Below are 22,957 nucleotides of genomic sequence, written 5' to 3' on the forward strand. Positions count from 1 at the left end.
AAATTATAAAATCAAATTTTTAAGAAAACTGGAAACCCACTAAAGAGTTTTAATTATGTTAGTGTTTGTCTGAAAACACTCTAGGAAAAGCAGTGACTCTTTTTTACGCAACAACATCCATTGGATTACAAAAGTCCTTTCCATAATTAAAGTGAATGCTTTCACAAAGGGTATTTCTTCAGCTTAGACACTCTTGGATTCCTTTTTTCCACAGCAGTCTCTGTATATTTTCTTGTCCTCTTTGCCGAATTCACTTTCCTACGAGAATCTCTGAGGATGTTCAAAAAGGCTCTAAGGGCCTGGGAGTGTGGGCGGGGACACTGATGCAAGACAGACAATTAATAGTTTTTTATGGTTTCCCATGAATCCTGTGAAGAGAAGTCACAACAGGCAGTCCAGCCCAGGTGTGATCCGATACTTTCTGTCGTTCATTCTGTTCTGTTTCTGCAGGGGAGCTGGTGTGGAAAAGATGAAACAGAAGTTAGAAATGTCGCATATTTTGTGTCTCTAAATCAGGTGATTCTCTTGGAGACCGCAGTCCACTCGTCTGGTGGGAAATCTTACCCAGTCACGTTTGGGGTTGCTCTTCCATCTTAAAGTGGCTGGAAAGTCTCTGGTTTCTGCAGAGCAGGGGATTCAGGACAGGCCCTTGGTCTTTAGTGCACAGTAACCACTCCACATAGACCTGTCTGAGTCACCAGCCGCTTGAAAACTAGATGCTCTAACTTGCCTGATGTTGGTCTCAGCAAAGGGGACCATGGCCTGTGCTCCCCGAGGCCTGGACGCTTCCCAGCATCCCCTTGCCATCCCATCAGAGACCTTGCCGCCTCCCTGCAAGTACTGCACAGGAGTGAGGTGCTGTCCCCCACACCCCAGGAATTAGCCCCCACATCCGGCTCACCTCTTGAGCAAAGCTTTCTAACCCTTTCTTCTCCAGCTCCCTCTCTTTGTGGGGCCTTGAGTATCTGCAAGAGTATCCCCTGGTGAGGCAGACCATCTAGGAGGCGCTTTCCACTCTGGATGTTACAATTCCGTGATGCTGTGTGGTGCTCCTCGATGCCCATGAGGTTACTGGATGTGGTGACAACACTCTCACCATCGTCACTGCAGGGCCATCCTTCACCCAGCTCCAGGCACCAAGCTAATTTTCACTCTGCCTCTCGCCGCCTCTGCAGAGTCAAGGAGCAATGACAGTGGACCAGGCTGGTGCTTAAACCTGGTTCCTGGGTCCCTGGAGCCAGCTGGCATAGATGTCAGTCTGTCCCAAGGGCATCTCTCCCTGACTCATCACAGCCCCTGCTGCGTGTCATTTCATTCACTGCAGGACAGTGAAGGGGTTTCATAGAATCGAGGTGCGCCGTGTTCACCCGTTGGTAGCTCAAAGGCCTTCTGGAAGAGCGTGAGACTATTGTATCCCAGCTGCCTAAATCCTCTTAAGCCTCTTCGGAAACGGCCTGAGAGTACATTTCCATAGCTCATTAACCTCTTTTGGACAGATAAGCTCCAAAATATTGAAAAAATGATTTCTTGCCTTTTGAGGGTGGCTGGTGGTTCTCTGCGTTCTGTGCTCTGCGTTGTCTGACCCGGGGAGGAAAGGCCGGGTCTGATGCAGACCGTTCCAAGCTGGTGTCGTCCTGTGTTATGCAATTCCAGGGATGGGTGGAGAATCACATAAATCACGTGCTGTGTTTATACAGTACAAAGGGTGCAAGCTCTGTGCATCTTAACGTTGATTGTACGAGCAGGATTATTTTAATTTTTCTGCCAATGTCTCTCCTGAGTACCACGGTGGGAGCAGAGGATTATTGGAGCTGAGAAGGGCGGGGGGGGGGGGTTCAACTGTCCACAAGAGAGAATTGCAGACCTCCCCAAACGTAAATGCTTAAAACATAGATGAATTTTTAACGGCAATCAATTTTGCTTCTCCAAAAAAGCCGTTCGTTTCTTGGGAAGTACAGAGTGATTACTGTTGATTACTGACATTGTATTTCCTTTCTTTCTCTCCTCCCCGCCCGCCTTCCCCACCTGCTGGCAGCTGTCCCTATCTAGCAGTGAAAATCACCCCTGCCGTCCCCGTGGTCGGTGGCGTCCTGTTCTTCTTTGTTATGGGGACCCTGCTTCGCACCAGCTTCAGCGACCCTGGCGTCCTTCCGCGAGCCACACCTGATGAAGCTGCCGACCTGGAAAGGCAAATAGGTAACCCTGCAGGTCCGCCCTCAGCCTCTGGTCACTGCCCGCCTGTGCTCAGCCCCAGTGCGGGAGGGGCTTGGGCGCTGGACAGCGCCGAGTCGCCAGGGAGGAGTCCCGACGTTTTCATTCACTGGGCCCGAGGATTACCCGGGTAGGAGGTGGGATGGAAAGTGGTCGGAGGTAAGGCCGAGGGGCCGGTGCGCTGGAGGCAAGCCGGCGGTGCCGTCAGGCAGGCCGCTGCCACCGAGCTCTCTGAAACCCGAGCATCCGAGTCCGCTCTGAGAAGGAGCCTCTGTTGTGAAAGCCGTAGTTCCTCGTGGCTGCTCTTTATTCCCTTTTATTATCATCCTGGCTGAACTCTGGTTTTCATGATATAAACCTGGAAACGTTACATCTTACACTGCTGTCCTATTTATCCAGCTCGGGAGCCAGCATTTCCTTTATTAAGGCATATAACAAAGATGTATATTTCTGATATATATTGAGATGAATGGCTTTATTTTCCTTAGATATTGGAAATCCTAGGATTAAAAATTGACAGCAATCCATTTTAAAGATATTAAAACCAATCCTGATCCCTCATACAAAGAACCCTTCACGTCCTTTTTTTAATTAAAAAGAGAGCTTCCTCTGGAAAGTTTTCCTTTGTGAACGTGTAGCTTTGCTGTGGTACAGTGATAATTTGACAAGCATGGCAGGGGGCTGTGATGACTCGGTGTGAACATAAAGTTTAGGCATGAAAAATCATTTGACAGAAATAGTGCTCTCCCAGTGGGCTTCGCTTCACAGCCCACTCAGACGAAAGACCCCCACTTTCCACAGTATAAAGAGGTACAAGTGTGGGTCTTGATAGGCACCATCTGCTCTGGTCCACCTCCCCAAGTGCTGAAGCACAGCCATGTCCTTCTCTGAGCATCTGCTTCCACCCGTCATCCCTGTCACCTGGGAGGGGAGCAGTAAAGGAGTCGATAATGGGAGTGTATGTGAGTTGTCTGCTGGGCTGCAGCCTTCTTGTGTCCTGAGGTAGGGGAGTGGGGAGACAGTCTCTTTCTTTGACACCACATATTGAGATTTGAACACAGGGTATTATTTCATAATCGAAAGCCTACATTTATAGCTTGTTAATAATCTGTAAAGGCCATCCATGGCGGTAATTGAATTTGATCACATCCCAGCAAGTTTGTGAGGAAGACTTTATTATTACACCCATTTCACAAATAAGAAAACGAAGCCCCAAAGTGGTTAAATGGGAGAAAGCGTCAGAGCCAGAGCCTTCAACCCAGGTCTCCTGGGTCTCATCCGTTGTCCCTTAGGGATGTTCTGGTTCTTGAAGGCCCAGTTTCCTTCAAGGAATAGAACGGGGCCTATAGAAACTGCATAGTCTATGCCCATGTCAAATTGGCACAAGCTCGAAACTCCCACTCAAGCAGTGTGCAGACAGCCCAGCTCCCCACACTGGCCATTAAGCACTTTCCTGCTGTGATCCTATTTTCCCTCCCACCTCCCTGTTAGTGCGAGGAGGATCTGCAGAATCAGCAAGATCAGGAACTGGGGGTTTTGCCTTTCTTACGAAGTGGATAATAAAGAGTGCCATTGGAATTCTCTGTTATGAATGCAGGTTCTAAGAGGCACAGACTTTCCATCATTAACATTGAGGAAGTTGAATGATTCACTGAAGTGCAATTTTTTGTTGTTGTTTTGTGTAGTTTTTTGGTTTTTTTCTTAAAGTTGATAACCTCAGAGCAGTATTTTTCAACATAAGCAATTTTTAAAAACCAGCTCTGCCCCCATGTCTCCGCCCCCCAGAGATTCTGTGAGAGAACTAGATAGGGTGAAGGATAAAACCAAATTTTGTTTCCTGTGAAGGAGAGAAAAGGGGCTGTAGAGACAGGGCTTTGGCATGGCAGAAATTAGTAGCCTGGCACATCCTTCCCTGAAAGGCAATGGTAAGCCTAGACAAAATAGTCAGAAACAATCATTTCATGACTCTGGAATTTGAGGAGTGGTTATTCATGAAAAACTGACGAACTTTGGGTAAGAACAGTGGGAATCTGTGACATTCTGTCCTGGGGCTGCTCTAATCGCCAACCTGCGTTCAGAGGTGAGGAAGTTCTACCTGGACAGGACAAGCCCTGAAAACCAGCAGCATCCCTGTCTGAGGGGCTGACTTGATTTGGAGTGGAGCATGGAAAAAAAACAGAAACTGAAACTTTCACCTTAGGAAACTGGAAAAAGAAGAGCAAACTGAACTCAAAGCAAGTAGGAGTAAGGAAATATTAAAGATGACAGTGGAAATCAGTGAAATAGAATCTGGAAAACAACAGAGAATATCAGTGAGCCCAAAAGTTAGTCCTTAGAGAAGATCAACAAAATTGACAAACCTGTACCTGTACTCCCCTGACCCTCCACTCCAAAAAAAGACAGAGAAAAAGAGAGAAGATGTGAATTACCAAAATCAGGAATGAAAGCAGAGGCATCACCATCAACCCTACAGAAATTTAAAGGATTTTAACTTTATGCTACAAATTAGACAACTTAGATAAATGAACAAATTCGTAGAAAGCCACAATTACCAAAAAAAAAAAAAAACTACTCAGGAAGAAATAAAAAATCTGAAAAAACACATAGCAAGTAAAGAAACTGGTTGTCCATATTAGAAAGATGAATTTGAACCCTTACCTCACACCATACACAAATTTTAAATGAATCATAGACCTACATATAAGAGCTAAAATGATAAAACTTCTGAAGGAAACATAGAGAAAATTTTCATGACCTCGTGTTAGGCAGAGTTCTTAGATATGACACCAAAAACATGATCTGTAAAAGAAAAAGATGATAAATTGAATTTCGTCAAATTAAAAACTTTTGTGCTTCAAAAGATACCATTTAAGAAAATGAAAAGACAAACCAGACTGGGAGAAAATATTCACAAATCGAATATCTGATAAAATATTTCATACTTGTATCTAGAACATATTAAGATCTCTTACAAGTCAATAATAAGACAAACAACCCCATTAAAAGATGAGTAAAGAATTGAACATTTTCTCAAAGAATATATATGAATGGCCAATAAGCACATGAAAAGATGCTCAACATCATTAGTTATTAGGGAAGTGCAAACCAAAACCATAGTGCAGTACCACTTGACACCCACTAAAATGGCTCCAGCCAGAAAGACGAACAACGTTGATGAGGATGTGGAGAAATTGGAACCCTCATGCATTACAGGTGGGAATGTAAAACGGTGCACCCACTTTGGAAAACACTTCCTCAAAAGTCCTCAAGAAGTTAAAGTTACCATATGACCCAGCAATTCTACGCCTACGTGTATATCCAAGAGAACTGAAAATACATGTGCTTGTATGTGCATTATACCTAATAACCAAAAACTGGAAACAGCCCAAATGTCCATGGGTGCGTGAACTGATGTAAAATATGTGGTCAATCCACACAATGGAATACTGTTAAGCAGTAGAATGGAGCAAAGTGTTGACACAGGTTGAAAGAAGCCAAATCAGAAGACTAAATATTGGGCTTCCCTGGTGGCGCAGTGGTTGAGAGTCCGCCTGCCGATGCAGGGGACACGGGTTCGTGCCCCGGTCCGGGAGGATCCCACGTGTCGTGGAGCGGCTGGGCCCGTGAGCCGTGGCCGCTGAGCCTGCGCGTCCGGAGCCTGTGCTCCGCAACGGGAGAGGCCACAACAGTGAGAGGCCCGCGAACCGCCAAAAAAAAAAAAAGACTAAATATTGTGTGGTTCCATTTATATGAGATGTCCAGAAAGGGCAAACTTTCCGAAAAGAGAGCAAATCAGGGATTGCCCGGGCTGGGGATAGGAATGAGGGCTGACCACACGTGGATGTGAGAGAACTTGTTAGAGGGATGAAAATGGTGTGAAATGGATTGTGGTGATGGTTGCATAATCTAATAAATGTACTAAAATCATTGTATTGTGCACTTTCAATGGATAACTGTTATGTCATGTAATTTATACCACAATAAAGCTGTCAAAAATAAAAAGGAGGAAGAGAGGAAAGGAGAGAGGAGGAGGATGGAGGAGAAGGAGGAAGGCTCTCCTGTCCTCTGGTTGTGGGACTTCAGGCTACTTGTCCACTTTCTAAACCTCATCCCACCATGTTCTGAACTTCAACAGGGGAATAAGGACCCAGAGCCTGTGAGGTTCTTGTCAGGATTAGCTCAGTAAATCGTAGAATTTTTTAAGAAAAATTCTCCTCTTTTCCCACTTGGTTCTCTCTTCACCTTCTATAAACACAGATTCTCATAAAAAGCGACCCAATTTGTGATGGAAATAAACAGCAGAGCTGGTCTACTGCTTCATAAGGAGTTCTCCCGTATATCACTTGGCTGTGGAAAATAAGATGATGTTTCAATGAAATCTTAGCACATTTATTTCATGCTCTCTAAAGAAGGAACAATGAAAAGTGCGATTTGGAAACTTTTTATTATTAGAGCTGTTGATTCCAGTTATCCATTGTATTTCTCTGCGTATAGAAGCCCAGAATAGCCACTTGAAACCAGCCATCTGAGGAGCTGATTGAAGATTTGTCAAACATCTGACCAGCTACCCCGTCTTCAGATTTCTGGAGAGGAGTGGGTGGCGAAGAGGAGGCTGTGTGTCTCAGAGTCTGTTCCAAGCCTCTGGAAACACCTTACACTTCTTTCTTCTGACAGAGCCTTCCCAATAACTCATGTTGCAGCTAAAAAGACAGCCAAGAATGCCAACAGGGGTCCAGGGAGGTCCTGCTGGGGTCATTGGAGTCCTGCTTGGAAACTTTTTAGTTTTGGAAACTCAGTTCTTTCAGTTCGCTCAGGGACGATCAGAGACTAAGCAACTGATTGGGGCTTAGAAAAAATTACGATACCACGTTCACAGGCTCCAAGCATTTCATTTCAATTAGGGATAGACCTTTCCAGGGATCAAAATAGGGGAAGGAGGCAGGTCTCCCTCCTACCTTCTGTTCCGTGTGCATCTCTTTCCATCCTGAGGTTACCGAGACAACTGTGAGCTGAAATGTGCGCTCTGCCTGCTGGGTTCCCAAAGCAAGGCTAGTTATTTAGGAAATTCTCTCCCTACGTCACGGTAACCCGACCCCCAAATAAGTGATTTAGTGGCTGCTTGGTGAGGACGGAATCAGATTAAAGGAAGCCAGGTGGCCTTTAAAAAATTCCCCTGTGCTATGGCAGAATCTGAAGAATTATTGTCTCCACTCTGAACCTTTTCCTGGCCGGCTGGAGTACCACGCAGCTGGCCAGTGCGCATGTTTGCACCCCCCTTCCCTCTGCTGTGACCCCCCCCTCTCCTCTCCCCCCTCTTCCTCTCCTCCCCCTTCTCCCCCGCCTTCTCTCCTCTCCTCCATCCTCTCCGTCCTCCTTTCTTCTTTCTCTCTCTCTCCCATACTCTTTTGGTCAAATTCTCATCATCCACGAATTTTCCTCGTAGTACACAGAACCAGTCACCATTTCTAACACTGGAGTTTATCTTTCATTGCCTCCTAAAGCCGTCCTTGGGCTGGGTATCCTCTAGAGGAGCCGTCTAGGAAGCAGGCAGTCAGCTTCCTGCCTCCACGGAGGCACTGGCCTTGTCAGCAGCTCAGGTCTACACTGTCCCAGAGAGTGCAGTTCCTGCAAGGGGTCTGTGGAAACAGGATGCGTTCACCCCCCGTCTGACTTGTTAGTTTTCTCCCCAAAGACATCTTAATTCTATGTTTAAGAGTAGAAACATTTTCATTGGAATTTTAATAACTCTGATGGAGTTTTGTTGAAGAAAATACTTTCTGAGGAGAACATTCTTAAGCGAATTTAAGACCTTCATTTTCTCTATTGTAAAGCCACACTATTTCCAATTTTTTCTCATTGCCACTTTTATTGTACCAAAATTGTTTTTATTGGAGTGATTTCTTTTCTGTGTAAAATTTATAACTAAGATTTTTTGTTGATTTTTTTTAATATTATGAAAGCTGCCAGTATGAATTTTCTTTTTTTTTTTTTCCAATTTTTTTTTTTTTTTTTTTTGGTTGCATCCCACAGCATGTGGGATCTTAGTTCCCTGACCAGGGATTGAACCCACTCTCCCTGCACTGGAAGTTCAGTGTCTTAACCACTGGACTGCCAGGGAAGTCCCACATTTTCTTATAGAACTGTTATTTCTACTACAACAATTTTTCCTGGTGGTTTAATTTTTTACTGTGTGAATTTTTTAAGCCAAAATTGGCTTCTTTTTGTGTTAGTTATTTCTACTGGTAATATTCACCATAAAATTGCTTTTAAAATTGATGGTTTCATTTGTTTTTTGCCTTATAACTAGTCTATTGGCTGTGATTGATCTGTGATGACCTCTTCCCATACATTTTGCAGTCACTTTGTGTGCTGTATACTAGATAGCCACACTTGAATACGCAAGGAAAAAAGAAAAAAGGCAGGCATCAGAGATGGTTAATTTGGTTGATTTTTGCCAGTTTTCTTTTCAGAAGGAGACATTTTCTGTCCATTTCTCCTATTCTTATTTGCATCTCCCTACTCATCTCCAAAATTACCACAGTTTATCCTTTGTGTAATTTTTTTTTTTTTTTTGGTACGCGGGCCTCTCACTGCTGTGGCCTCTCCCGATGCGGAGCACAGGCTCGGGACGCGCAGGCTCAGCGGCCATGGCTCACGGGCCCAGCCGCTCCGCGGCACGTGGGATCTTCCCGGACCGGGGCACGAACCCGTGTCCCCTGCATCCGCAGGCGGATTCTCAACCACTGCGCCACCAGGGGAGCCCTCCTTTGTGTAATTTTTATTTGCAGTGTGGTCATTTCAGGACCTCATGAACATTCTGCTAGAGCAAGAACTTTGTCTAGAATTGAGCTGCATCTGCCTCTCTGGGCTTCCTTCCTGCCTTGACCATTCACTCTCCCCTGCTGCCTGTTCTCTGCCCTGTTCTTTCCAGCATTATTATGATGCCTCTTCATTAGCTTTTAGACTTTCTCTTTTACGTACCCGCTTAAGCGTTTACCTATGTCCACTGAAATAAAATATTCTCTGCCCTTTTCCTGTAAAGTAATTGGTTTATTGGTCCATGATGAAAAGGTAGACTAGTATTAATAGCTATTTTCATTAAGTACTTCTCTCGTGCCAGGCCTTATGCTAACCTCTCTCCACGTATGATCTCACAACAGCCACTCCATGATGTTTCGACGCTATTAATGTTCCTATTTTATGTAAGAGAAAGCTGGTGCTCAGATTTGCTGAAGGTCATCTGACCAGAGCTGGCCGTCAAATACAGGTCGATCTGCCGTGACACCCTGTGCTATTCACCACCGCCTGCTACCGTCCAACATCTTGTTGCCCCAAGGGGAAATTTCTGGGACCCCTGGAGCAGGTAGCACTTCCCTTTGCCCGTAACTTATAGCCTCTCTCCCCACCCCAGACTGTCAGCATCATCTGGTCCTCCAACTTCCCTGGCCCATTGGCTGGGTCTCCCTGTCAGAGCCACGGTCAGAAATAGAGAGCCGTGTCCAGCACCCTGTAGCTAGCGGGCCTGGTTCTCAAATCCTGAGCCCAAGTGGGTGGAAAAGAGCTACAGGGGAACTCCAGACAATCTGACAGCCCTGTTGGAGCTGCCTCACTGACGTCTAGATGTTCCCTGATGCTTGTGAAGGAGTTAAGGGAAGACGGCGGCAGGGTGTCCTACCATATCTGAAATACCTTCTAGAAGAGGCATTTCCTTATTTAGGAGAAAATGCCAGAATCATCTAGTGTGTACTGATGCCAGGGAAAGGTAGTGAGTCTCCTATAGAAGTGCAGAGGGGTTGCTTAGAATGTCAAAATTCCTGATTGTCTCTTTTAAAAAAAATCCCAGCCTGGGAGAGCTGGAAACCAGATGTCACAGTTCAGAATTATGGTATTTGGGGAAATACCACAAGGTTCCGAAGGGTCTAGTTCTGAGGGATGGAAGGAGCTGGAGATTTTGTTTTACTGAAGGATTTGGAAGAATGGGTGTGTTTCATCCAGGATGCTCATTGAAGCCTATGTTATTTCTTCTTCCTGTAGAAGTCCAAACTTTTGGGAAGGTACTGTGTGCTGGAACTGCGGCCAGTTTCTGATGCAGATGTACTTACTGAGCCTGAATCCCTAAGTCTACATGGGTATTTCAGTGACCTCCCTAGTCCCCATCCTGAATCTACTGGGTGTGTCTCAACATAGCTGAAGATTTGACTGATATATGTGCATGTATGTACAGATTGGAAAATCTTCTATAGAACTGATGAACTCCTCCCTAAAAGCAATGCTATTACTTCATTTCAGGTTAAGGGGAAATCTCTCTCCATCTCTCTCACTGCACCAATGTCACAGTCTTTTAGGAGTCTGTGTTCAATCAGCAAAGTGATGACATAGAGCAATGTTGACATGCTTTAGTTTTTTAAAAAAAGTACTGTCCGGGCTTCCCTCGTGGCGCAGTGGTTGAGAGTCCGCCTGCCGATGCAGGGGACACGGGTTTGAGTCCCGGTCCGGGAGGATCCCATGTGCCGCGGAGCGGCTGGGCCCGTGAGCCGTGGCCGCTGAGCCTGCGCATCTGGAGCCTGTGCTCCGCAACGGGAGAGGCCACAACAGTGAGAGGCCCGCGTACTGCAAAAAAAAAAAAAACAAAGTACTGTAATTGTAATCATTTCTCATATACAAGGCCACAAAAAGGTGAAAGATGATGAAAGAACCAGGGTGAGGAAAAGGTCAACTTCAAGGGAACGGCGGAAGCCAGATGCTGCAAGGAGGGGAAGTAAAGGATCAAGTGGCATGAAAGGGATGGGAAAATTGGGACCCCGTGGTTCAAGAATATGGCCAAAGGAAAGAGCAAGAGTCTGGAGCTTGTTAATGGAAATTAGAGGCCCATCCTCTCCCAGCTGGCGACACTAAGAAGACTGCTGACTCATGGATCTAGTGGCTGTAATACAAGAGCTTTCTCAACCCACCTTCCTGACTGCAGGTAGGCTGGTTCATTGCAATGCTCTGAGTCATAGGACGTCCCAGTTTAAAGGGACCTCAGCAATCATGGAGACTGTCCTGGACAACTCCCTTAGTTTACAGATGAGTAAACCAAGTCTCAAAGAGAGACAGGTACAAATACGCCAATGCTCACACAGAGCGAATCTGAGACAGACCTGGGACCCCAGCCCCGGGGTCCTGAGGCCACGTGCAGGTACTATACCTCTCCTTTGACTTTTTTGCTTCTGAAACTGAATCCCTAAATCCTAAATCAAAGCGAGGTCTGTGGAAAAGCAACATCAACATCCCCTGGGAGGGGCTTCCCTGGTGGTTCAGCGGTTAAGAATCCACCTGCCAATGCAGGGGACACGGGTTCGAGCCCTGGTCCAGGAAGATCCCACATGGTGCGGAGCACTAAGCCTGTGAGCCACAACTACTGAGCCCGAATGCTGCAACTACTGAAGCCCGCGCGCCTAAAGCCCGTGCTCCGCAGCAAGAGAAGCCACCACAATGAGAAGCCAAGTGGCCCCCTGCCCACAGCCCGTGCACCGCAACGAAGAGTAGCCCCCGCTCGCCGCAACTAGAGAAGACCCAATGCAGCCAATAAATAACTAAATATTTTAAAAATCACTTGGGAGCTGAGTAGACCTGCAGGACCTCAGCCCTCAGCCCACCTGCTGAATCAGCATCTGTCGTTTAAACCAGATGCAGGTAATTCACATGAAAGCTGAGCAGCACAGCCCTAAAGCCTTTCCACCTCCCTCCCTGCGACGGGTGCCCAGACCTATGACCATCCTCTCCAACAGTCAGTATTTGCTTCCTCTCCTCTTAAGCGCTCGGGACCATCATATTTTCAGGAGTTTGGTGCACTACAACTTCATTTACTTTGAGCATTCAGTGTAACAACTTCCTGCAGCAAATCTGAGTAGGTGCTTCACATTCTTTATTACTACTTATTAAAACAACTATCAATAAATATTTTCTCTTTAGATAGTGCTTTGCAGAGTTCAAGGTCCATCTGTGTTTTCATCATCAGTAAAGTATGTGACTGTGAGCACAGGCTCTGTCAATAAGTTGATTGAGCCTGAATTCCAACTGTTCCACTCGCTGTATAATCCTGGGAAGTGTTTGAACTTCTCTGGGCCTTGATTCTTTTTTTTTTTTTTTTTTTTTTTTTCTGTATGCGGGCCTCTCACTGCTGTGGCCTCTCCCGTTGCGGAGCACAGGCTCCGGACGCGCAGGCTCAGCGGCCATGGCTCACGGGCTTAGTTGCTCCGCGGCATGTGGGATCTTCCCGGACCGGGGCACGAACCCGTGACCCCTGCATCGGCAGGCGGATTCTCAACCACTGCGCCACCAGGGAAGCCCTGGGCCTTGATTCTGATGCGTATAAAATAGATCCACTAAGTGCAAAGATCCATTCCAGTGTTATTATTCTGTGATTCTAGAAATAAACCCTTCTTCCTCCTTTGCTTGACCATGAAAATCTGGCAACCTAAATACTTTAGAAGGTTATTAAGCCTATTCAACTACTGAAACAGGAGTGACATATTCTGTTAATAATTTTAGAATGCAAAGCTATACGCACACCCGTGTCAATTCAACAAGTAAACTGTAGTTGCTGCGAAATAAGCGAGATATTTAAATGACTCACTGGAACATTACTATCCTTATTACTTTAACTGGTATGCCTGGGAGGGTAGAGCAGGGTGATGAAACAATAGCTCTCTGAGTGAGGGAACGAGTGAGCCGGTCAATAGGTTTTAGAGGGAAGTCAAAGCTATGGCACTTCATCCGGGCAGGGCCTGTTGGGCAAAATGGGATCTGGTCACTCGGCGGGTGTGCGCTGGGCGGGGTGGGGAGGGAGGCGAGAATGGCCTTTCAGGAGAGAAATCCCCCCAGAGAAGGTGAATCAGAAGAGCGAGCAGGCTCTTTGTGCGGGGAAGTGGGAGGCATTTTCTTATAAGTGTAGAGTAGCATGAAAGGCGGCTCAGGAATAAAAGGAAACAAAGGACTCTGGGAGGAGAGAGGAAATGGAGGGGCAAGGAGGTGGGGCGGGGCTCAGCTGGGAGGAGCCGGGAGAGGCCGGGCAGGTGCGGGTCCAGGAAAGGATTATCCGCCACACTGAGCAAAAGCAGCAGAGATGATTTAAGGAACAAGTGCTGTGGTCAGAGAAGCAGTAGGTCTCCTCCTTGACGTTTTCTTGGGAAGAGCTTTTTTGTTGTTGTTGTTCTTTTAACAGCCGGGGTTGTCATCCCACATACCGCTTTGTATCAAACACCTGCGCGTTTTGTGGCTGGAGTCTAAATGTAGGAATCCAATTTAGCTGAGAGCCTCTTGCCAAGCAGCCCATTCCTTAGTGTCTCTGCTTATCCTTATCCCTCACCTGTCAGATGCCCCTGTGTCATTTACGCACTCGCATACTCTGAATGTGTAACTTCGTTAACATGTGACCTTTGCAGTCTGTGATATCAATGAAACTGTGTCGTAATAATCACCCTCTGAAACTTTGATGTAATCCACCCAACTCACTGTTGTTTTCCAAGTGAACTTTCTTCCTCCTTCTTTGGAGTTTAATGCTACAGTGTAGGGATTTACAGCTGGTTTGGGGGGCTGGGGCATGCTCTATCTCCCTTCCCTCCTGTGTCCTAGAAAACTCAAATCTAAGTTATGGGAGACAGCTCAACTGTTGTGTTTCTTGTAGATAAGTACTGAGGCTAAGACTCATTGCCTAAGAATATAAGTAGGCGAATGTCGGCTGTGTTGTCCAAGTCTGTGCTGGGCATTAGCACTCAGAGGCTGGAAGGTACATGAAAGAGGAGAGGGAAGGCGTGAGGTGGTTCTATCTGGAAGAATGGTGGGGCTCTTCCTGCCACCATGTTTGGTACAGAAAAAACTCCTCACATTTTTCATGTATCCAAATTTATCTTCCAAGGCTCCTATAGGAAAAAGTTGGCTTATGTAGGTGGACAGAAGTGAAGACCATTTATTTGGAAACTGTAGATTAACACTTTCTAAGAGAAAACAGAAATCCAAGTGGATGAATGCCATACCATCAGAATCTGGAGTGTGCACTTGACAAAATCTCTTTATTTTCCTTTAAGGGTAGAAACTTGAAGTCTGGGGGTGCTTGAGTGAGTGAATGGATGGGTTACTCCTTGCATTCAATAGAAATCAGAAATAGAACAGAAATAGACTAAAATCTCCTGTGGCCCTCACAAAACTAAATGGAACATGCCTGGAGCGATACTGAGTACAATAGAAATGTAATGCAAACCACATGTGTAATTGCAAATTTTCCAGTGACATTAAAGTGAAAAGGGATAGGTGAAATTAATTTTAATAGTATATCTTATTTAGCCCCGTATATCCAAAATATTATCATTTCAACATGTATTCAATATAAAAAAGTACCAACAAAATCCCTTACATCTTGGTGGGTTTTTTGGCATGCAGTCTTTTCAGTGTGTATCTCGCACTTGCAGCACATAGCAATTCCGAAGCGCCACATTCCACCAGCTCAGTAGATACACGTGGCTGCCATATTGGACAACGTGAACATACAGAACAAAGAATTGGACCTAAATAGTTAAAGGAATCTCTCAGAGTTCTCGGCATTGTTTATCTTGTTTGGGGATCATTTGAAAGAAAAGCTGGGGAGAACGTTTTTAACTTTTTTGTTTTTGAAGGAGAACTCATTCATTCAACATACGTTTATTGAATGCTTACTGAGTCCTAGGCACTATGATACTCGTAACAGATTTCTTTTTTGTTTGTTTTTTTCTATCAATGTAATTGTGAAGTTATAAACAACAGAATCATCTGAAATACCTAAATAGACTAATTTTTATTGTTAACTAATATGGTTTAAATTCCATATTAGGACACTGGTTCTTAAACTTGAGCATGTCCCAGAATCACCTGAAGGACCTGTTACAACAGACTCCTGGGCCCATCTCCAGAGTTTCTGAGTCAGTAGGTCGCAGGTGGGGTCCGACAATTTGCATTCCTGACAAGTTCCCAGGAGTTTCTGGTGATGATGGTCCGGAGGCCACACTTTGAGAACCACTGGATTTCTCCTTTGAGATCCTCCGCCTGTTATGTGTTCCGTAATGCATATCTGAAGGCAGAGTCAAGCATCTCTGGAGAGTTGAACAACCACAGAACTCATGCATCTCAAAGGGGTTATAGTTGGGGAGTGGGTGGCTTGCTTTCCTGTGGTCTGTTTCCTAAGATACAAACATAGTGACTCAAATGGGAAATTTAAGAACAATACCCGGGGACTGAATGATCTGGTATGGACTCATCTAAGGGAAGCATGCCGTGTTTATGCTCTGGGGACCAGAGTCACAGATCATGGCCAAGCTAACCCCTCTCTGCATGGATCCTCAGCACCGGGGAGCTGTCATGTAACAGTTGTCACAGATTTCATCAGAGCTCACCCGTGGGCTGGGGTGAGAGTATCCCAGAGCTGTCAAAGCCTCTGAGTACCACGTACTAGCAGAAGAGTGTTGAAAATTTTACTTCTGGTGCCTCATGGGAGAAGTGTGTCTTTCACTTCCTATCAAAAGATTGCTGATTATCTAAAGCCAGCTGGAGCTGTTGTCTCGCTGTCGGGACTGTCCTCCCTGTGGCGTGTGTGTGTGTGTGTGTGTGTGTGTGTTGTCAAAGGTTGCTCCAAAGCCAAAAAAAAATCCCAGCAGGAGGACACGTGGGCCATATATTATTTAACGAGATGTAACTCTTCTGCACTCACTCAGGTAAAATGGATTCATTTGGGAGGGCGAGAGTTGGGCCATCGCAAGTGTCAGTGAGGCCAGAACTTGCAAACTGGATCCTGGTAACGCTCCTTACGTCATATGGTTGCTTTGAATTTTGAAATTACTCGGGGAAGAGGCCCACTTGAAAGGTGGCTTCTGATCCTTAATTAGGTTTTGTGTTTTTTTTTAAGATTTTTAAAGTCTTAATTAAATTTGTTACAGTATTGTTCCTGTCTTATGTTTTTGGCGTTTTGACCATGAAGCATGTGGGCTCTTAGCTCCCCAACCAGGGATCGAACCCACACCCCCTTCATTGGAAGGTGAACCACTGGACCACCAGGGAAGTTCCATCTAGTTTGTTTTTAGTTTGTGCAGTTTCACCATGGTTCAGGCCCATCTTATTGAACATGAATGTCATATGAGCCTTGTCTACAAGGACAACGTAACACTCTCACCAAGACTTTTTATCTAGTTATTATTATAAATTCCACAGCGTATGCATGACTCTTTGATGGATTGGAATTCTAGGCTTTTCAAGCCAGTGAGTGAAGCATGGGCATTTGGGACAGGGCTGCTCCTCTGTTTTCCTGGTCACCACTCTGCAGAGAGAGGTTATTAAGAGAGAGCAGCAACACAAGAATGCCTGTGGTTGCCTGCTTTCCTCAGCTTCCTCACCTGGGCAGGAGTAGGTTAAGGGCTCGCTCACTTGTGCCCTATATGAACCCCCATCCAGTTGCAGGTGCTTCCGACCGAGATGCGAGTGATAGTCTTTTCCTCCCCGTTATCATCTTTTCAGACCAGGAGACAGTTGCTGGGTGTTTCATTTCCCCGCATGCTGTTCACCTGTGCCTTAATCCACTCTACATCAATTTTAGCACTGATGCACCTTCCTCATCGCCTCTGCCATTCTAGAAAATAGAAAGACACATTTTTCTCTTAGATGCAGATGAGAAGGTATTGCTGTCATATATGACATTAATCCCATGAATACCAACGAAAACGTCAAATTCTAAGAAAAGAACCCAGAAATGCAATCGGTCGAGCACAGGTCATGTGGGTGTGTGACTGTCGTCCGTGTTGAGAGGAAGCTGTCTGTGGTTGGACAAACTTTTGCTGAGCGACTACAGAGAGACGACGGCATTTTTCTCCGAACGAGCACAGAATGCTTCAAACATCTATGTGGCTATTTTTTATCTTGTGATGACATATCCCAGACACTTAATGAAAAGTATTCCCGACTGGTTGTTTCGTTAGAAAATGAATCATTATCAGTTAATCTATTTTAAGCACGCACTATCTTAAGAACTATGGAAGAATCAAAACTCTAGCTGGAGGCTAGCATACAGAGTGAAAACACTGAGGCTTCTTTTTTTAAACAACCGAAATTTATTTTCTCACAGTTCTGGAGGCTGGAAGTCCCAGATCAATGTGTTGGCTGGTTTAGTTTCTCCCGAGGCCTCTTGTCCTCAGCTTGCAGATGGCCAAGAAGCCTTTTTAAAACAAACAAAGGAACATCAATAAGGGCATATGGTTGTGATGCAGGGTTTACAATCTTTGCGCTGCTGACAGTTTGAGGCAGAGAATTCTTTGTGGCGAGGGCCGTCCTGAGTTTGCAGGACGGGTAGCGGCATCCCTCCCCTCTACCCACTAGATGCCACGAGCACCCCCCTGCCCCCGCTGTGAGAATAAAACGGTCTCCTGACACGGCCAGATGTCCCCTGGGAGGTGAAATCACCCCAGGTGGAGAAACTGGATTTGTGAGGATTGAGGGAACCGTGAACCTAGGAGAGAATCAAGAGAGATTAATCGCGGGGAGTTGTCTGGGAAAAGCAGATCTGAGCTGCATCTCAAAAGACAAGAGGGTAAAAAGTGCCTGAGGCCATGGTTCCTGGGGTGGAGGTGCGCAGGGAATAGGAGAAGGGAGACATTTTAGAGAGTAGTGACTGAAAAGGGCATATAGGAACCCAAACAAGATTTCTTTGGCCATCGTGGGTGGTACATAAGAGTACGGGGCACTAATGAATGAATTTGGCTGGTGTTTGTGGTGGGTAATAGCCGCTCAGTGCGGGTTTCAAAAGGCAAGAAAATAGAGCCAGGAAAGAATGAGAATGACTCAGGGTTTCATAGCACACACTGTACACCAAGCACTGTCTTGTTGTGGCACAGATGTTAATTTAATCCTCCCAGCAGCCCTAGGAGGCAGGTGCTATCACTAGTCCTATTTTACAGCTGGAGAAACTGAGGCATGGAAAGGATGAGTAACTTCCAAAAATCTCAACCAGCAAGTAGCAGAGCCCCAATTTACGCCCCTGTCCAGTCGCTAAGCCCATGCTCTCGCCCATGGCACTGGGGCAGGGGTTGGTCCAGGTGGTTCCTGGGTGATGGAGTTGTCACCAAGTGGCAGGACTGGGTCTGGAACCCGGGTGGTCAAGCAAGGTTTGAAAGGAATAAAAAACCCGACGCTAGTTTTCAAAAATGTCAGGAATTTGTTGGAAGGGTCCAATAGATGCTCGGATTGTAGAGGAAAGCAAGGGAAACAGAGTGGAGCAGATAGCTCAGATCCATTAGCCCAGGAATCGGGACAGGGAGTGTAAGGTGAACATTGGAGCCGGGGCTTTGAGCAGGAGAGGACAGGTGGGGCCTGGGCTGGGGGGAAGGTCATGGGCAGACAAGGCTGCCACCGAGTGCGGGCGGGCAAAGGTGGGTCCCAGGTAGGTTCCAGGTGAGCTGAAGAAGAATTTGGAGTCCGATGGTGAAGCCAGCAAGAGGCGGGGGAAACTAGAAAGAAGGTTGGGGGGAGAAGGAGGCTGGAATTGGAGATGAGGCTGGGCCTGTGTCGGGGAACTTGGGTGTGGAGGGATGGCTCCATGAGACAGGCCACGTGGTGAAAAGGCCGTGGGCCTGGACCCTGGCGCCTCCGTTCACCGCTGTGATCTAGGCCCATTGCTCAGCTCTCCAGCCTGGGGCCCCACATCTCTGGAACCTGTCTCGCGGGTTATTGGAACAGTTGAACGAGATGCCCTACACGTGAGACCTAGTCCAGCAGAGGGAGATGCCCTAAGGGTGATGAGGTCAGCTGGAGAGGAAGAAGTTGGAGCCAAACCAACGCGAGGACACCATCGGAGGGCAGTACCAGGGTGAGGGTCTGGTCGGGACAGGGGCTCTGGGAGAGAGAACCGTGGCGCTCTCACAGTTCGTAGGAGCCGCTCTGATAAGAGAGTAATGAAACGTGATTTTTGCCATGTTGGGATTTTTTTCTCCAGTGGGTCATCCATACATAACAGTCTTTTTCTAAATGGACAGAAATGGAGCATCAGAGCTGAACAGCTGATTTTCACATTTGGTGGAGGTGCGTGGTTAGATGTTGTCCAGTATCGTGTTAGGTTGAAGAATGAGATAAAAGCAAATTTTTATTCTAAGGGCAGGACTTCAGTTGCTCTTATTTGTGAATTTAGCTCTAAAAATAACTTCGGCATCCGGACACTTCAAGGGTTTGTGGCGCCTCTTGTGAGCTGGGCACACCTCCATCCGCAAACTTCCCAATTTCATTCCTCACCGCTGAGAAAAAGGCGAACAACAGATGACCGAGGGCGCACAGACCGAAGGCAACGCAGCAGCGTGAAGCCTCGTGCCGGGCAGACCTGGGCAGAGTATCAGGAGCCGCCCTTCCCATCGCCACCCTTATAAACAATGTAAATAGAGATTTTTCACTGATTTGCAATGGATGTTTTAACTGCCTAAACTAGCGCTGTCCAATAGAAATATACTCTGAGCTGCAAATGCAAGCCACACACGTGTCATTTAAAATTTTCTGGTAGCCACTTTCTAGTAGTAAAAAGAAATGGGTGAGATTAATTTTAATAAGATATTGTATTTCAGCCAATTCTTCACAGTATTATCATTTGACCATGTAATCAATATTTAGAGAGCATTGAGATATTTTACATTCTTGCTGTCTTACTAAATCTTTCAAATCAAGTGTGCATTTTACACATCTCAATGAGACAAGCCACGTTTTTAGTGCTTAAGAGCCACAGTGGCAGAGGCCACCGTGCTGTACAGCAGAGGTCCAAATTCCCCAACTGCAAGGCTGCCTTTCCAGAAAAAGGCTGGTAATTACTCTGAGCTTGGTGACATCCACATCACCCTGGTTCCCATTTGACTGATGCCTATGGATAAGAATGCAGGTTTGTGGTTCATTTCCCACCTCATCTAGTTGGCATTGCCAGAGGGAGAGAGTTTAAGAACCATCCATCACCTTGAGAGCCCAGATGGGCCATTTAGTGACAAGAGCGGCCCATCCAGAGGGCTGACATCCAGCCGTTACTAACTTCAGAGGAAAACAAAACTAGTAACTTTGGTGTCAAAATGGAATGCAAGTTTGTGAGGAGAAGGAATTTCAAATATAAGAAAGGCAACAGCCCGTCCATAAAGAAAGATGGTTTTCAGACGAAAGCAATGAAAGACTCAGAACTGTCTTTGGTTTTTATTTCTTCTGCCTGAGATCCTCATGTCAGGTCCTTCTGATTCCATTTTTCCACTTGACAGCACACAGGGTGGTTCTAGGGCGTCAATAATAATAAATATATTATTTATATACTAAAATATTTTATATACTAAATATACATAAATATTAAAATATAAATAAATATTATGTACTAAATATAAATAAATATATTTCGTATATAAATAAATATTGTATATAATAATTATTGGGTCGACATTTTGCAAAAATCACCAAGTGAACTCTGGGGGTATAAAACAATATAACCGAGTTCAAAGAATGTGGAATGGGGATTTCTCTTCCCTGCTGGAGCCTCCTCTTTCTTTCCTTGCCAAATGCACAGAGAGGGAGGAGCTTTGCTAGAGGAGAGAACATCTGGAAATGTTACCTGCAGGGAGGGCAGCGCAGCTCCCAGCCTCCTGAGGCTGGATTTCCTCTCCAGCTCTCCGAGAGAAAGGAGAGTGAACACTTCTGAGTCTAATCGTACTTCAGAATTATTACAGCTCAAAACATACAGTGTGATGATCGAGAGGTTCTCGGGCTTCCCACGAAGCTCTCCCAAGACCAAAGCAGTGAACAACTGCTCTTCCAGGACGATAAAAGGCGTTGGTTTTCTTTCATCAGTATTTTAATAACTATTTGCACATTTTGGCAATTATGGACACAAAGAGTCTGATGACGATTACAGAAGCAGATTGCAGAGGTGATTCACGGGACGCAGCTGGCCGTCAAAAGCAACACGCGGGTTTCAGCCCCGGCACCTGGCAGCCCGGCCACCTCCTGAAGCAGGTGCGCGGTGGCTGTTGGTGTGGAGCAGCCGACGCGGAGAGGTTGGCTGCCTCGCCCTTGGACGCCCTCTTCTCCAAGACAGCTTCGCTCCCCGGCAGGAGCGCTGAAAGCCCCACTCGGCCACTTAGTTCCGTCCGTGGCTGCGACCGGCCACTGAATTCCGAGCTGTTTTGGCAGCCGTTCCTGCCTGTGCTGGAGGAGGAATCTGACAAATCGCCTCCCCTTGGTCTGTCGGAGAGAGCTGGACCCCCTGCATCAGAGAAGGCACCTTCTTGGAGGAAAAGTGCTGTTGGTGTTTCCTGGACGCTTCTCATTTCTCAGTTAAAGTCATATTTTGTGTTCCCTCATGTCAAGCTCCAGGTTGTCCTGAATACTATTTGGTAGCATACTGGCTATAAAAGTTTTGCCTGGAAAAGGGTCTGGAAGAAAAGTTTTTAAAGGCCTGGAATTCGTAGGAGGAGCCCAAGGAGGTGTCTTTCCACGTTGTAAAAAGTTGTGGAGTTGAGTGTGAGAACCAAAATAGTAAGACGATGGAAGAGACCCAATCTGAAAGGAGATTGAACTAGGACCCACGTCACGGAGTTTCAGCGAGCAAAACTTAAACCTTACTTGAAAAATAAATATGAAGATGCTAGAGTTATTTATACCAGTGTAAAGAATTAGGAGCAGCTTAAATGTACAATAGTAGCAAAATGGATAAATGAATTATTGTACGCTTCTATGATGACTTTTATGAAGTCATTAAAACATTGATTTCAAAAATAAATAATGACTTATGAAAATGATCTTGATACAATGTCAAATTAAAATATGCAAAATATAAAATTGTATGTCCCCTGCAATGTTAATATGTACACAAGCATAGCAAAATGACTGGAAAGATATGTAAACAGGGCTTTCTGCAGTTGGACTGACCACAAATTTTTAATTTTAAATTAAGTTTTCATTTTTTTCTTCATGTATTTCTGATATTCCAAATTCTCTATGACGAGCATATATTACTTTTATAATCAGAAAAAAAAGTAAATGTCATTACATAAACTCTAGTCAGTGTCCTTGCAACAAACATTTACTAAGACTAGTTGCCTGAACTTGGCAAATCACGGATCTTCTGTTGGGGCTTCATTTCCTCATCCGGAAGGAGACCCAGTGGCCTTGCCTGACTCACAGAAGCATTATGAGGAAAGGATGCATTAACCTGAAGAGCCTGTGAGAACAGCCAACTGCTTATACAAGCACAGCATGCAGCTTTGTGTTGGATATTGTGTCTAATTGCAAATCCGCTAGAACATAAGAAGTAAGAAACTGAACAAGGCTATAATGGCATGTTTAGAATCAAAACCCATGAGAAACGAAAGCTGAAAAATGGCCGGCCCTCGAATGCACACAGCAGGAAGACATTCGGGCGGGCCAGGTCCGCGGGGCCTTGCGCGTGTTAGCCGCCTGCTGCGAGGACGGTCCCTTGCAGGAAGTGGCCTCTGAGTCCGTTCTGTCTTGCAGCTGCTCCTGAAATTGATGTTTACTCTGCTTCTCGCAACAACATGCCTGTGTGTGCGAGAAGCATGGCACAGGTGGAAGGGGGCGGCAAGGAGAGAAAGTCCTGAAGGCTTTACTACCTGAGTTTTCATCAGTACCTGCTGAGCCAGGACTTGGCTGGGCTGAGGGTTTAGATTAGAATCCGCACAGAGGTTTTACAATTTTACATGCTATTTCTTTATTCTGTGTCTTC

General features: G+C 45.8%; 1 protein-coding gene across 2 annotated transcripts in view; it reads left to right on the forward strand.

Annotated features, from left to right (window-relative positions):
- The window catches only part of ZDHHC14 (zinc finger DHHC-type palmitoyltransferase 14), a 272,396-nt gene that overhangs the window by 162,550 nt on the left and 86,889 nt on the right, over positions 1-22,957 (forward strand). For both annotated transcript variants that reach the window (XM_059083211.2, XM_059083212.2), the window contains exon 2: positions 2,036-2,196. In XM_059083211.2, coding sequence (XP_058939194.1) covers positions 2,036-2,196 — 161 coding nt within the window. The remainder of the gene's footprint in view (positions 1-2,035; positions 2,197-22,957) is intronic.

Source organism: Kogia breviceps, chromosome 13 (assembly GCF_026419965.1).
Source record: "Kogia breviceps isolate mKogBre1 chromosome 13, mKogBre1 haplotype 1, whole genome shotgun sequence".
Taxonomy (NCBI): Eukaryota; Metazoa; Chordata; class Mammalia; order Artiodactyla; family Physeteridae; genus Kogia; species Kogia breviceps.